The 15,771-nt window shown below is 56.6% G+C and overlaps 1 protein-coding gene across 1 annotated transcript in view; it reads left to right on the top strand.

Annotated features, from left to right (window-relative positions):
- BESB_003790 (putative dynein heavy chain 2) overlaps positions 1-15,771 on the top strand; it is a gene marked incomplete at both ends in the record, with an annotated part of 45,006 nt that overhangs the window by 20,985 nt on the left and 8,250 nt on the right. Inside the window, 22 exons of the mRNA XM_029359134.1 lie at positions 537-815; positions 1,480-1,876; positions 2,781-3,169; positions 3,682-3,830; positions 4,598-4,829; positions 4,946-5,116; positions 5,293-5,490; positions 6,230-6,485; positions 6,684-6,888; positions 7,432-7,615; positions 8,158-8,514; positions 8,945-9,226; positions 10,227-10,355; positions 10,700-11,002; positions 11,322-11,460; positions 11,963-12,109; positions 12,657-12,775; positions 12,989-13,193; positions 13,528-13,671; positions 14,076-14,349; positions 15,052-15,184; positions 15,606-15,740. Coding sequence (XP_029222047.1) covers positions 537-815; positions 1,480-1,876; positions 2,781-3,169; positions 3,682-3,830; positions 4,598-4,829; positions 4,946-5,116; positions 5,293-5,490; positions 6,230-6,485; positions 6,684-6,888; positions 7,432-7,615; positions 8,158-8,514; positions 8,945-9,226; positions 10,227-10,355; positions 10,700-11,002; positions 11,322-11,460; positions 11,963-12,109; positions 12,657-12,775; positions 12,989-13,193; positions 13,528-13,671; positions 14,076-14,349; positions 15,052-15,184; positions 15,606-15,740 — 4,827 coding nt within the window. The remainder of the gene's footprint in view (positions 1-536; positions 816-1,479; positions 1,877-2,780; positions 3,170-3,681; positions 3,831-4,597; positions 4,830-4,945; positions 5,117-5,292; positions 5,491-6,229; positions 6,486-6,683; positions 6,889-7,431; positions 7,616-8,157; positions 8,515-8,944; positions 9,227-10,226; positions 10,356-10,699; positions 11,003-11,321; positions 11,461-11,962; positions 12,110-12,656; positions 12,776-12,988; positions 13,194-13,527; positions 13,672-14,075; positions 14,350-15,051; positions 15,185-15,605; positions 15,741-15,771) is intronic.

The raw sequence follows: 15,771 nt of genomic DNA, 5'->3' as shown, positions 1-15,771 counted from the left end.
AGCTCCCGCGCAGCGAGCCGCCTCGACCCACATTCATGTCTGAATTCACGGATATGTGCGCGCGCGATGGGCACCTGAGACTCGAGGGATGGAACTGCGTTCACATGGACGCCCCGGTAGATGCGTCTCTTCGCACGAATCTAGTGACCCCGTGGGGGTGAGTCAGTGTGTAGAAATCTCCTCTAGGGTGGAGTTATCTATTCATTTATATGTGTATATTTGGAGTTGACTCTATCCATATTGAAATTCATAGACTCGAGTCGGGGGCAGCGCAGGGGAACGCGTGTGCATGGAGACCCGCGTGTGGACCGATGTTCATACATGTGAATATGTATGGGGACTTAACTGTAGGTGCAGCGCATGCACTGACGGCGGCATCGGCGCTTGTTTCTCCTGTTCCTATCACTGCGCGCGTTGCCTCTCCGGTTCTCCTCGCCTCGGCCGTCCTGTCCATCGCCCCGCCGTAAGTTCCGACTCTTCGTTTCTTCTCTCCGCTGGTGCTGCGCGATTCCGTCTCGCCTCTGGCGTCCTCTCAGGTCCACATCAACACGTTGAATCCGAAGTCGCTGACGATAGGACAGCTGTACGGCCAGTTCAACGACCTGACGCACGAGTGGAACGACGGCGTGGCTGCGGTGCTGCTGCGGCAAGCTGTTCGCGACACTTCGCCTGACTTGCACTGGATTATGTTTGACGGGCCCGTCGACGCGCTCTGGATTGAAAGCATGAACTCAGTGCTCGACGACAACAAGAAACTCTGCCTCAATTCGGGAGAAATCGTCGCCCTCACCAACCGCATCACGATGATGTTCGAGGTAAATCGCGCGCAAAAAGCGTCCCTCGAGAGTGTATACACCCCGCTCGACGCGCAACCCCGCGCGCGTGTCCATCCCCATACACGCGGGCTTATGCATATGTATGTATAGATAGACAGATATGTTCATGTCTGTAGAGATAGATAGATAGATAGATAGATAGATAGATAGATAGATAGATAGATAGATAGATAGATAGATAGATAGATAGATAGATACATACATACATACATACATACATACATAGATACATAGATTGATACATAGATATACATGTGTGTGTGCGATATATGCATGTCTGTGTATACATTGGTTTTTGTCTGGATACGCACGCAGGTAGAAGAGTGAAGCAGTGTGTGACGGTGTGCGTACTGGTGGTCTGTACGTGCTTGTTTGATGGACATCTAGTTTTTGTCGGTTTTTCATTTGAAGATGCATGTAGTCTGTATATATAGGTGTGCCGACGTCCGGGCTTATTTGCATTGCCTGGATTCTGTGTGCTGCTCTCGGGCTCGCAGTCCGAGAGCGGCTTTGCATGGGCTCTTTCGTCTGTCTCCTCTCCAGTGTTTTTTCTCGCCACCCCCCCCCCATTCCTGCTTTGCGTCGTTTGGTCTGGCTTGTGTCTCTCTGGGGTCGCGGCCCGTCTCCTCTGGGCTTTCTGCAGGTGGAGGATCTAGCGGTGGCCTCGCCGGCGACGGTCAGCAGGTGCGGCATGGTCTACATGGAGCCTCAGGCCCTGGGCCTGAGCGCTCTCGTCGCCTCATGGCTGCACACGCTGCCGCCGACGTTCTCGGCGGAGGCGCGCGAGCTCCTTTCGCAGCTCTTTGACGCCTTCCTGGAGCCCGCAGTTTCGTTTCTGCGGGCTCATTGTAAGGAACTCATTCGCACCGTGGACAACAACCTGTGCGCCTCGTGCCTGACGCTTCTTGACTGTCTCCTCGCGCCTTTCTACCCCATCGAGGACCGCGTGCCCTCCAAAGCTGCGCTGGACGGCCTCGCCAGCAGACTGCCCTCTGTCTTCGTCTTTGCGCTAACCTGGTCGGTCGGCGCGACCACGGACTGTGAGTCAACAGCGAGGCGCCAGAAAAGGGTTTGTTGCTCTTTTGCGGGCGGCGGCTGCGAGAAGAAGGCCGCGCGGCTCGTGGTGTTAATGCGAAAACACGGAGAGGAAACGGGAGTGATGGTGTCGGAAAGCAGTCTTTGCATGCGCCGCGACGCACGAGCAGAGAGCGACAGGCCGCGAGCATGAAGTCGGCTTGGCGCAGGGAGCAAGAGAGAGAAAAAAGGAGTCGTGCCGGCTGCCGCGGAGGCGCCGGGAGAAGGGTCCGCAGGGCGCCGGAGGCCTTAGGCCCACAGATGGATGGCTGGTGCTTCGCTCCTTGTGGGCTTTCCGCCTTGGGTGTGTTGTCTGGCAGCTGGGGGCGCTTGTCTTGGCGCCTGCCGTGGCGCGTGGCTCTGTCCCGCCGGCGTGTATGTGGGCTCTCCCTGCATCGCAGCGTTCTTCTTCTCTGCCTCGCAGCGTTCTTCTTCTCTGCCTCGCAGCGTTCTTCTTCTCTGCCTCGCAGCGTTCTTCTTCTCTGCCTCGCAGCGTTCTTCTTCTCTGCCTCGCAGCGTTCTTCTTCTCTGCCTCGCAGCGTTCTTCTTCTCTGCCTCGCAGCGTTCTTCTTCTCTGCCTCGCAGCGTTCTTCTTCTGCTCGCAGCGTTCTTCTTCTCTGCCTCGCAGCGTTCTTCTTCTCTGCCTCGCAGCGTTCTTCTTCTCTGCCTCGCAGCGTTCTTCTTCTCTGCCTCGCAGCGTTCTTCTTCTCTGCCTCGCAGCGTTCTTCTTCTCTGCCTCGCAGCGTTCTTCTTCTCTGCCTCGCAGCGTTCTTCTTCTCTGCATCGCAGCGTTCTTCTTCTCTGCCTCGCAGCGTTCTTCTTCTCTGCATCGCAGCGTTCTTCTTCTCTGCGCTGGCTGCTTCTTCGCAGCCGCTGGCCGTCAGAAGTTCAACGCGTGGCTGATGGAGTCGCTGGCGGATCAGCAAGTAGCGCTTGCTTTTCCTAAGGACGCCACGATCTACGACGCCTGCTACGGCGTCGAGGAAGGCGTGTGGCGGCGGTGGGAAGAGACACGAGACGCGCTGGTGATTCCGAGAGACGCGAGCTACGAGCAGATTGTTGTGCCGACTCCCGACTCCATCCGCATGACGCACGTCCTCCAGACGCTGCTGCAGAAGAGCCGACACGTCCTCTGCGCAGGCCCCACAGGCACCGGAAAGACAGTCAACATCGCCGAGTTCCTCTGCAAAGGCGACCCCGAACGCTTTGAGACGATCGCCGTCACCTTCTCCGCGCAAACTCACGTCAATCACACGCAGGTTTGCAACAGAGGCGGTACAGAAACTCCAGCCTCGCACACATATCAAGGATTAGTGACGCGCGCTGGGCCTCACCTACTTCTTCAAAGATACTTCCATTTTTGCCAGTTTTAGAGAAACGACATGTGAAGAGGCGGACCAACTTTCACGCGGTTGATTGAAGTCTCGCACCCAGATAACTCCGTACCAGTGAACCGCTTTGCGGGTAAATACTGGGTGCAAGCAGAGAAGCCTGCGTGTGTGGACGTGCTCACAGATACACTCAGAGCTCGGGCGGGTTTTGTGGGCATCACCGGGCGCAGCACGACTAGTTTCTTGTCCGCGGGGTTCCCCGTATTTGCACGCGGCTCCCCCCCGCACGCACTCAGCCTCAGGGCGCCCTAAGAAAGTAGGCAACGCGCCAGCGGCTAAGACCTCTTCGGCTGCAGCGGCGGTGTACTGTGGCACCCTGCTCGGTTGCATTTTAACTTAAACCCTAGCCCTTTTTTCTGAGCCATTTTTTCCGGTTTCAGGACATGATTGATGGGCGCATGGAGAAGCGACGCCGAGGCGTGTTCGGGCCCCCAGCCGGCAAGACGGCGGTGATTTTCGTGGACGACTTGAACATGCCGCGGAAAGAAGAATTCGGCGCTCAGCCGCCCCTCGAGCTCCTTCGGCAGTGGTGCGCCCTGAGACACAGTTTCCATCTGCGCCTCTTCGGCGCGCGCTTCCTCCTCGTGGCAGCCCCTGGGCACCCAGGGCTCGCAGCTTGAGCCAACTTCCCGATAGGGCAGCGTCGTCTGCTGCGCATGCGGGCACACGCTTGCGCACTCACGTCTGTGGAGGCGCCTCTTGTGTCTGAGCAGCTCGGGATACGCGGCGGTGTGAGTGTAGGGGTAGCGCCTCGTGGATAGCAAACCCTTTGCTGAGAAGAAATCTGTAGTTGAAAACCGGAGTCAATACATGGCTGTACGCGCGTGCGTAGCTGAGGGCGGAAACATGTGAAGCAGAAAACCTCTTGTGCACTCTGAGGTCTGCGGAACCGAGTGTGTGGAGCGTGGCTACTCGACGCGGAGATGCACGGAGAGGGAGGAATGGAAATTCACGCGTGAACGTCCACGGCGGGCGCGAGTTGCTGTATTGCCGCGGCTTTTCGCCGGCGCATAAGCACTGGTACCCATATCCATATACATATGTATATACGTGTAGAGGGATAGACGTATGCGTCTGCGTATCTGTGCAGTTCCGAGGCCGCTCCACGTCCCTGTGGGCTCTGCCGTTCGTTTCTGTCTTCGCGTGGAGGCCGCGCCACACGCCACTCGCTCTCGAACTCGACAGCGACGGGAGAGCGATGGGCCGAGAGGCCCGGTGTGTCCGTCTGCTTCGTTCGCCTTCGCGCGTCTGTCTCTGTCGAGATTGCTGGTTTCCGCTGCGTTTCGTCGCGTCTAGGTTTGACCACAAGGGCTGGTACGACCGCAAGAATCTCACGTTTTTCGAAGTCGTGGACTCGGTTTTCGTCGCGGCGATGGGGCCCCCGGGCGGCGGCCGCACCGAGATCTCGAGTCGCGTGCTGCGCCACTTCAACCTCCTCACCTACACGGCAATGGAAGACGCCTCCGTCGCCACGATCTTCACGACGCTCATGCGGCACTTTTTCAGTCCCTTCTCCGAGGAGCTGCAGGTGAGGCAGAGCGAGCGCGGCTTCTCCGCGTGTCTGGGCCTTTTCGCCAGCGTCTGCGGGTCTGCCAGGGCCGCGGCTTGACTGCGCACCGGTGGTTGGTTCTTCCTGTTTTCCAGGCTGTGGCACAGAAGCTCGTGAAGCCGTCCATCGAGGTCTTCGGCACCATCTGCCGCGAACTGCGCCCGACACCTTCGCGCTCGCACTACACCTTCAACCTTCGCGAGATCTGGAAGGTCTTTCAAGGCGTGACCTTCCTCTCGCCCAAGGTCACGCGCAGCAAGCTGCAGGTGAGCTAAAATCATTCGCAGAAGCGGCAAAACCTCAGCGAGAGCGCACCGAAAAGAGAAGGGAAATCACGCCGCTCGTTGTGGAACGAAACGCCACCGTGCGACCGACAGCGACTGGTAGGCGCCGCGCCACCGATCGCCGTTCGCCTGGCGCGTTTCCGCGTGTGCGTGCGCAGGTCATCAAGTGCTGGATCCACGAAAACAGCCGCGTGTTTGGCGACCGGTTGATCAACGACGAGGATCGGGCTTGGCTCCGGGACCTGCTGCTCGCGCAAGCCAAAACGCACTTTGGGTTCACCGAGAAAGAAATTTTCTCGAGAGATCGTCTGGTCTTTGCGGACTTCTGCGAACCCTCCGGCGACCGGTACTACGAGGTGCGGCCGCTGAAAAACGAGCGCGACGCGAAACAGACAGGCAGACATGTTCACAGCTCGACACACACACATAGAAGCACGTTCACATGCATTTGCATATATATATATATATATATGTAGTTTTATGCATGCATATATACGGATATTGAATGCGGCGCAGGAGAGATACAGAAGTACACAAGGGTAGATTTGTATACGGATACACTGTCTGGTAGGTCGATGGAACCGAGGAAGATGCACACGCGTGAGGATACAATACGCTCGACCAATCTCGGGGTGGCTTCTCCTGTGAGATGCTTGCGTCTCCCATTCCTGTAAAAAATAGAAAAATGTCTCTCTGGGAGGCGTCGGCGTGCGACAGTATACGCATGCAGTTGTCAATGGGCGCCTCTCAGGCAAAAAAAAGATGTAGATAAGCACACATATACATGTATAGATACATGCATGGTCCTTCTGCGAATACGCTTGTCCAGCGCACTCCCTGGTGTCCCATGTATTTTGCCCTGCCAAGCGAAACGAACGCCGCACACGTTGCAGAGCCTCGAAGGAGACTCTCCGCTGTCCAACCGACCTCGGTGCCGCCCGTCGGGCGGCCCTATGTGCGCGACACTGTATACACGTACTATGTGCATACATCTGCATACACGCGCGAATCTACTCATAGATCCATACCTACAGATATATACCCTATATGTTGTGTGAGAGTTTCTGTGTGCGTCGGGGCTCGTTGGCTGCGCAGGAGGTGACAGATTTGCAACGGTGGAAGGCGGTGATTGAGGACTTTATCAGCGACTACAACGCGACCAACAGCGTTGGCATGAACTTGGTGGCTTTTCTCGATGCCTGCGAGCACGTTTCGCGCATCTGCCGCATTCTGCGGCAGCCCTCAGGGCATGCGCTGCTTCTCGGTGTGCGGGGTTCAGGCCGACAGTCGCTCAGCCGTCTGGCTTCGTTCATCATGGACTGCGATGCCTTTCAGGTCGAGATCGGCAAAGGTAAAGCCGCAAGCGAGTGACAGCGTTTCGCCAGAGCGACGGGAAACCCAGAGAAAAATCGCCTACCTAAACAGCGCGTCTGGCACGGGGGCGTAGACATTCGCGCGGCTCGCGCCTCAGGAGCTCACGGTCTGAGGACTGGGACGCCGGAGTCTGCTTCCCGTGATGTTTATCGCTTGTTTCTTTTTTCCTTCTCAGGATACGGGATGAACGAGTGGCGAGAAGATCTGAAGACGTGCTTTTTACGTTGCGGCCTCGAGCAGAAAATCCAGACGTTCCTCCTGGAGGAGTCGCGGGTCGTTCACGAGGAGATGCTCGAGGACATGAATAACGTGCTCAACTACGGCGACCTGCCGAATCTGTACAGAAAGGAAGACCTCGAAGAGATCCTGAATTCTTGCAAGTAGGGCGACCGCAGTGGTCTCACACTCGCGCCGGGGCTCAACAGTTTGGAGAAGCCTTGGCGCAGGGACCGGAAGGAGAGTCTGCCGCGTGTTTAGAAGATCTCTGTCTGCTCTCTCGACTTCGCACTCGAGACGAGACGCGCTTTCGAAAGCAGGCTTTCCGCATGCGAATCCAGGCGCCCAAAAGTTCAGCTTTCGAAGAGCGCCAACACACGAGCCGACGCGAACTGCACACCCACTCTCTCTGGATTCCCTCTTCGTTGTGCTGGTCGCTCTCCTTTCTCTCCGTTGGTCGCCGCAGGGTTTGGGGCGGGCACAGAGCGTTCGTTTTACTCGCCGAGAGGCTGCCGCCTCGGAGCTATTTGAGTCCTATATATATATATATATATATATAAATATAAATATATATAAATATATACGTATGTATGTGCAGCGAGCCTCCATCGTTCGCCCTTTCTCTTCTGTCACCCCGACCGTGGAGACCTCGCGCCGTCCCTCGAGCTCTCTCTCTCTGTCTGCCGCGTGTGCGCGAGGCGCTTCAGGGGCGTGTGCACGCAGATGGGTATGGCGCCCACCAAGACGAACATTTTCAACGCATACGTGCGGCGAGTGAAGGCGAATTTGCATGTGATTCTCGCGATGAGTCCTGTCGGCGACGCCTTCCGCACGCGCCTGAGGATGTTTCCCTCGCTTATCAACTGCTGCACCATCGACTGGTTTTCGGAGGTGAGCGACCCGTGCGACAAAAAGACGTTTGAGGCCTTCGCGTCCCCTTCCTTCGCCTGACGCTGTGGATCGAGAGGAACGAAAGACGTCTGTGGATGGCGAAGACTCCCTCAACTCCGAAGCTAGCCTCTCAGCGCTGCTGTCTGAAACACGAGGTCTCGTGTTGACGACGCAGCGATTTCGCTTTGCGTCTCTCGCGCCTCTTGCTCTTTCGGAGCCAAATGGAGGGGAGAGCAGATTGGCGGAAAGAAGTGGAAATCTCCGTTGCGTCCAGGTCGTAGCTGCTGTGATTGCAGCTGCTTCGCCCTTTCATCCTTTCCTTGTTCTCTTCTGGCTCGTGCGCGTTCTTTCTTCGCTAGCGCATCGTGTACGGTATCCTTCGCGAGGCTCTGGGTCGAGATGTTGATATCCTGGTCGATGGCTTCTCCTCTTGTTCGCCTCGCCTCGTGTCATCTTTTCCCCCCCCTCTCCCCTTGTTCTTCTTCCTTATTCTCCTTCGCTCGATGTCAGCGCCGTGTGTTGGCTGCTTTTTTTCTCCTCAGTGGCCTGCGGAGGCGCTGGTTTCGGTCGCGCGACTGCAGCTGGAGAGCGAAAATCTTTCGCTACCGGACCAAGATGCGGCGATCGAGGTGCTTCAGTTTCTGCATCGGTCTTCTCAGGAGGCATCGAAGACGTTCCTCGCGGAGATGCGCAGGCAGGTCTTTGTCACGCCGACCTGCTTCCTCGAGCTCCTCCGCACTCTGACAGACACGGTCAAGTCGAAGCAACTAGAGCTCACCACGATTGCAGAGCGATTCGAAAAGGGACTTGGCAAACTCGAAGACGCTGCGCACCAAGTCGAAACCATGCAGCAGCAGCTGCAGGAATGGCAACCAGTGCTCATCGCAACTTCGGAGGAGGTACGCTGCCCGCGCGGTTCGCAGCTATCGAGCTGGATAGAAACATTAATGCCCTTCTGTGCTGACAGGCAGCGTTTACACTTATTAAAATGGGATTCCTATGTTTAAATAATAGTTAGTTAACTACAGCTTTGTTGCCTGGTTTAGTTGCGGTTCAACAAGATTTCTCAGCTGCCTGTGCTCCGCTGTCCGCGTGACTTCTTCCGCGAGTCTTTAGTCGTTAATGCAATTGTCCGTGCGCCCGTTTCAAGTCCCGCACTCGCGTTGCTCTTTCTCTCTGTCTGGTGAGTTTTTGCGCGGATTTTGTCGATCAGCTGTCTCTGGTCCTTCCCTCCCTCCCTCTCTCGGCGTGAGAGTGCCCGCGTTGCGGCGCTGTCTAGATTTCCTTTTTTTTCACCTCTCTCGTGCGATGTGCGGTCTGCGCCCTCAGGTTGAGCAAAAGATGATTCAGATTCGCATAGATCGCGCGCTCGCGGACGAGACGAAGGTGCGCGTGGAGCAGGAGGAGGCGGAGGCGAGCGCGAAGGCAGCTGAGACCAAGGCGCTGAAGGACGACGCTCAGCGCGACCTCGACGAGGCGCTTCCCGCGTTTGATCAGGCCGTCGAGTGCCTCAAGAAACTTAAAGCCGAGCAGGTCCGCGAAGTCAAGGCCCTGACCAAACCGCCTGCCGGCGTCCTCCTCACTATGGAAGCCGTCTGCATCATGTTTCAGGTACGCGGCATGAACGCATCCGAACGAGAAAGCAGTTCCAGGGCTGCAACGCTTCCTTTACGGAGCTCTACTGCTCATACTACCACCCAGGTACAGAGTGACAAGCAGCAGCTCAGATAAATGCATACACCTATATACATATATACATGTATGCATATATATATATATATATATATATATATATATATATATATATATATATATATATATATATATATATATATATATATGTATTTGTATGTGTGCGAGGGCACCGTCGGAGCGTGTGCATGACAACAGCCTGCTCGTCGCTCTCCGCGTGGATGCTGCGCGGGTTCGTCGAGGCGAGTCAATGTCCCGATGGGTTGGCTGTCGAAGGAATTAGAAGCGTCTCCGCTCGTTTTTGCTATTTCTGTCATGTTCACCACTGGAAGATCCCGTCACTAGATTCCAATCGCGTTTCTGCCTCTATTGGCATGAGCGTTGTGCGCCAATAAAGGCGTGGGAGTTGGTTTTTGGCAAGATCTCTGGGGCCATTCGAGGCGGAGTTCGTTGGAAGAAAGCAGAAAAACGCCGTTCGTAGTGGAGTGAAGGGCGCACCTCAGGACGCCACCCGCTTGTCATGTAGTCGAGCCTCATGGGCCGCTCGACCTGAGCTATTACGTGCGAGGCGGCGGAAGGAGGGTTTTCGGGGAAACGGGTCGTGTTCTTGTCTGAGCGGAAATCCCTCTAGAGTCTTCTCGCTGGGCTCGTCCATGTAAGCATGCGTGTGTGTGGCAGCGGGTCCCTACACTGAAGTTGAATTGTGCGCGTACGTACGTCCCTGATCATGTAAAGCTCGCAGATACACGGCGTCCGTGCGTATCTGTTGATCTCCATGTCCACACATACGCGACTGGCGCTATACCAGCGAGTGTATATATATGTATGTATACATTTATGTATATATATATGCATATATATAGATGTATGTGCATATAGTGTACATGCGTGTGCGTGTCTTTCGCCGTTGACTTTCCAGGTGCAGCCGGTGAAGAAGCCGGACCCCAGTCGTCCAGGCGGAAAGATCGAGGACTACTGGGAGTCCGCGCAGCACAAGCTCCTGAAGGATCCCAAGAAGCTCCTCGAAGATCTCCTCAACTACGACAAAGTACAGAGCGTCCCCTCACCCCATCCAACGGGCAGCTGACATTTTGTGCAGGGCTGACTGGCTGGAGCCGCGTCCCGCTCCTTCACTCAGAAAGTCCACCTAGTTGCACAGGTGTATGTTCCCTTCAGGTGTGTGAAGATGGTGAGGTTTGCTGCCCCGCTGCCAAAGGCGGAGATGGACGCTCCGCGTTCTGCCGGCGCTTCTGCGTCAACCTGCACATGCAGTGCCTGCGGGAGGCCCGAGGCCCTGGTGGAGCTCTGCTTCCCCGCTACGGATCGGCCTTGAGCGCCCTCCGCCCGCGTGTAGGGTTTTTTCGAGTTTTCCCGTTTTGTGCGCCTGCGCAGGACAACATTCCAGACACGATCATCGCGCGCATCGCCCCGTACATCGAGCGGCCGGATTTTGACCCCGGGGCGATCAAGAAGGCGTCGGTCGCGTGCGAGGCGATTTGCATGTGGGTTCGCGCAATGGTGTGCTACTACAACGTGGCGAAGGCCGTCGAGCCGAAGCGCGCGAAGCTCCGACTAGCCGAAGAGGAGTTGAGCGTCACCACGCGGAACTTGAACGCCACCAAAGCCCGGCTCCAGGAAGTCGAGAGAAAGATCGAGAGACTCGCGGAGGAGTTCGCCGTCGCCATGGAAAGAAAGGTCCGGGAAGGCAAGCCAAAGCGAAGGACGCCACCGGAAGCCAGCGCGCGAGCGTTGCCTTTAGCGGACCCCCACGAGGCGGCAGGGGGGGGGAGATGGCAAATGCGGAGTAGCAAAGACAAACAGCGAGAGAGAAAAGCACGTAGGCGCGCCGCAGGCACCTAGAGAGGAGCCAAAGGAGAGGTAGAGAGCGACGGCCGAGTAGAGGGCAAGTCCCGTTTTCCGCGGCTGGCTGCTCAGAGAGCGTCGACGGCGCGCGACGGTGGCTGAGTTTGTTCAGAGATGCATGCAGCGAAAGACGGGCGTTGCCTTTCCGTAGGAGCAACTGACGGCAGACATCGAGATGTGTCAAGTGAAGGTGAACCGCGCACAGCCGCTCCTCATGGGCCTCAGCGACGAAAAGGAGCGGTGGACTGCTCAGGCAGAGACCTCCACGCGCCTGTACGGCCTCATCCCCGGTACGCATCCCGAGCGTGAACTCGGCAATGCTTTTTCGCATTAGGGGCTTCTCGACAGGCCCGACTGTGTGCGTGTCGCCGTATTAGAATCCCTTGTCTGTGCGCGGACGCGCAGATCCATGGGCAGAAATGCATGTTTCGGATATCCTTCTGCGCGTGGCGGCATCCGGCATCCGACAGCGGAGTCGCCTCGTACCTACAAGCTCATCTGGGGTCGGTGTGTTGAGGCGTGCGTCCAACTAGCCTGGAGTGCAGCTCGCCCGTCTCAGAGAGTGCGCGATGGTATGGAATGCTGAGGCCAGCCTAGGGCTCCATCTTTGGCTTTGTTTTAACTAAAGTAACGTGATAGTAAGGGTTGGGGGAGTGGCGTGCACGTGGCGTTGCGTCTTGCGGATGTTTGCGAGAGCTTCGGTTCGACCTGGTTTCCTCGATGGGTTTCGCGCGCAGGCGTTCCTGTCTGCCGTGCTTTTATCGGGTGGCGCGCTGCATCTTGTTTTTGCAGGGCACGCCATCGTGAGCGCCGGCATGATAACGTACGGCGGGCCGTTCTCAGCGGCGTATCGAGCAGATCTTGAGGCTGCCTGGTTCGCCAAGCTGGAGGACGTGGGAATTCCCCACACGGCCGGCTGCAACTTGAGGCAGTTCCTAGGTAACGTAGCGCATTTTCAAAGCGCAGACTGCCGGAAGGGTCTGAGGGTGGTGTGCTCACAACAAAGAGGAGGAAAGCACGTTGCTTGTGTGAAGCGAGCCGGCAGGCGCTCCTGTGTAGCCATGGCGCCACAGCAGCGCCTCGCGGGGTCGCACAAAGTCTAGATGGCGGGTCGGTTTGTCTGTGAAGTTCGAGGTGTTTGAAGTGTATCCCGATTTCGTGTATCTCGCAGCTGTGCCGCCGGAAGTTGGTGCCGGCGTTGGTCTACACGCTCTTGTTCCCAGATTTGCTTTCCCCGGAGAAAGGTGCATTGGCAGCGTGTCGCGCTGCTGACATTCTGTATTGTGTTCCCAAAATTATGAGTGCGCGCCTGCAGGCCATGCGCCTGAAAGCAGGCCAGGAAGTGCATATACACATATTTTTGTTTTATATATGTTGTTGTTGGTCATCTGTTGTGGGGGATACAGCTGAGGTATACGTAGCTAGACGTCACCCTGTGCTTGTTTCTTCATTCTCGTGCCCGTCTGTCCACTTTCCCTTGCTTCAGGCGATCCTGTGAAGATTCGGCAGTGGAACGTCGCAGGTCTCCCGAACGATGAGCTTTCGATTGAGAACGGGATCATAATCGACCGCAGCCGGCGGTGGCCTCTGATGATTGATCCTCAAGTAACAACGGCCACGCGTGTCCGCTGGCGAATTCTGGGTGGAATATGTATATTATGCATGCGTGAAATGAGAGAGAAAGTTGGGCTTCTTGGCTGTCGCATAGGCGTGTATCCACGCGTCGGCATGCACAGGCGGCGGGAAAATGTCTTGAGCTCTTTACGGCGTCCACCTCGCCGCTCTCTGGAAACGTCAACGCTCCGTCGTGTTGTTCAGACGCAAGCGAATCGGTTCATCAAGAATATGGGCAGAGCCAGCGACCAAGGATTCGAGACTTGCAAGCTCACGGAGGGAAATTTCCTGCGCGAAATCGAGCTCGCCGTCCAGTTCGGCAAGTGGATGCTCATCGACAATGTCTCCGAGACGCTCGAGCCGGCCTTGGAGCCGATCTTCCTCCAGCAGAAGTTCAAGGACAGCCAGGGTACGCGACCCGCGGTTCCTCTCGCTGCAGAGCATATCTGTCTATATATAATGTAGAATATATATATGGCGCAGCCATGGGCTACTGTGTGAAGATTTGCGGGCGCTTCGCGGTGTAGGCGTATCCGCCTCCACCCCTTCCCCGCCCCCCTAGGAGTATGCAAGTGCACATGCACGTGTTTCTGAAGCCTGGCATTGCGTCTTACGGCTTTATCTGGCTCTCGTGTGCACCGAGAAGTCTCGCCTTTTTATGGGGGGTAAACGCCTCGAGTTAGACCTACCTCGCAGATGTGCACACATGCCGCTGCAGTTTCAGGTTATCGCGGTTCGTGCAGGCTGGAGCGTGCGCCTTGGCGACAAGCTCGTGCCTTGGTCTCCGCACTTCAAGCTGTTCATGACGACCGCCAATCCGAATCCGCGCTACCCGCCCGAAGTTTTCGCCAAGCTCACCATTCTAAACTTCTCTATCACGCCAGAAGGTGCGTTGTTAACCAGAAACAAGGCAGTGGGCAGGCTTCACGGGGCACCCTGAGTCTTTTAAAGTTTAAAGAAGGCCTGCACCTCCTTGGCTTCCACGGAGGCCGACTGGCGCGCCTCGATTTCGACTTCGAGCCGGGAGAGAGCCATCTCTTCTTGTCGCCTGCCCTCGCCCGGCGGCTGAAGAACTCGACACAGTCTGTCCTATGGGGGGGGCGGAGGAGGAAAAGGCGACGCGACGCGCAGCTCTCACGATTAAGTGTTCTAGACTGGTGAACTCGACAAAAGGCCGATTCCTCCTCGCTTTGCATGACGGCGTGCTTTCATGAGGTCGACTTGCGCGCGTGCCTCGTCAGCACTGTCGCGCATCGGCACGTTTCGTGGACCTTTCTTGCGCGCCTCACAGGGCTGGAGGAGCAGATGCTTGGGCTCGTCGTGTCTCTCGAGGCGCCGGACTTGGAGGAGAAGAAGAATGCGCTGGTGCTGAACAACGCGAAGATGACAAAGGAGCTGAAGAACCTCGAGGACAAGATTCTCCAGCTCCTTTCCCAGTCACAGGGCAACATCCTCGAAGACGAGGTGCTCATCAACACCCTCGCTGCATCCAAGCGAACAGCGGCCGAGATCAACCAGAGAGTCAAAGAGGCCGAGGTTACGGAAGGCGAAATCGACAAAGCCAGGTAACAAGCGACGCGCTTCCCCCACAGTTCAGAAGAGCATCAGTCGTGCGTCCCGTAGGTCATGCGTCTCCGCCTCCGCCGGCTGAGCACGTGGGTCTCGGCCTGTATCGGAGTATGGTGGTGGTGCTTTCTGAGCTTGATGCCGAGCCCGTGAGGTTTCGTCGGGGGGGGGGCGGGTGCAAGCTCGGCACACGGCTGAGGGAGACTCAGCAGGAATGGCGGCATGGCTTCAGAGAGGCGTTCCGCGGCAAAACAGACCCGCTTTCGCGCGCCTGCATATCCAACGACACGCCGCCAAAGCGTAGTGGCCGCACGACAACTGAGAAAACACGTGTATCTACAGCACTCGGGGCAATCGTTCATCGCGGGCTACCGATCTCGCACAGCCTACGCGGCGGTGGCTGCCTCAGACAGGCAGCAGGCGCGGTGCGCGCCTCTGCGATGTTTTCCTCGAGTGCCCACGTGTATCCAGCTATGCGGATGGAGTTTGATTTAAATTCCATATGTAAAAGGGTTCAGTATGAGCGTGTGCGTATGAGAGACAGGTCTCCAACCGAGAACGTCAACATGCGTCTGCGCTTTGGGACGCACGCTTGACAGTATATTTTGGCCTCGTAAGAGTGACACGTAGCGCGAAGAGCTCATTCAGCGCCGCTATCTCGGCGTCCGTTCGGCCTGCGTGTGTGCGGGTGTTTGCTTCAGAGAATGGTATCGCCCCGTTGCGTTTCGGGCGAGTCTCTTGTTTTTCTGTATCGTCGACTTGGCGAGTATTGAGCCGATGTACCAGTACTCTCTTCAGTGGTTTCAGGCGGTCGTTGGCATCGGCGTCGAGGAGGTGAGTGAGGTCTTTTCTTCAGTCCTTTCATAATTCTAGCGACTATACTCTCCTGTTTATCGAAAGCGTCAGGTACCTGGACACTAAACCCACGAGCGCGAAAAGAAGCTGCATTTGAAACTATTTCTTCTTGTCTCCCGTACTTCTACCACTCACTCACCAAGATTCACTTATGGATGCTAGTTCACTCTCGCGTCTCTCTTTGGCCAGTCGGCCTGGCGTTTGAACTCGTCGCTTGTGCTTCTGAAGAAGAGAGGATGCGGTTGCAACGATGTCGACCCCCAGTGTACCTTCCTTCCGGAACCTGTAGCTGCAGCCCCTCCCCGTTTTCCCCTCCAGGGTTCTCGTCTGGGCTCTTTGGTCTTTTGCGGTGTCTCTTCATTCGCGTGAGCTCGTCTGCTCTGTTGTTTTTTGCCCGCAGGTCCCGCCTACAAACGACAAGGAGGAAAGGCTGCGGAATCTGAACGACCACATTACGTACCTCATTTACGAGAACGTGTCGCGCTCGCTTTTTGAGCGGCACAAAATCCTCTTCTCCTTCTCTCTCGGCCTCAAGGTAAACCCTGCCCGCCCTCCCCCCCTCACCG

The sequence above is a fragment of the Besnoitia besnoiti genome, chromosome I (genome assembly GCF_002563875.1).
Source record: "Besnoitia besnoiti strain Bb-Ger1 chromosome I, whole genome shotgun sequence".
NCBI classification, from domain to species: Eukaryota; Apicomplexa; class Conoidasida; order Eucoccidiorida; family Sarcocystidae; genus Besnoitia; species Besnoitia besnoiti.
The sequence above is the reverse complement of the archived record's forward strand: the minus strand, read 5'-3'. Positions and strand labels throughout refer to the sequence as shown.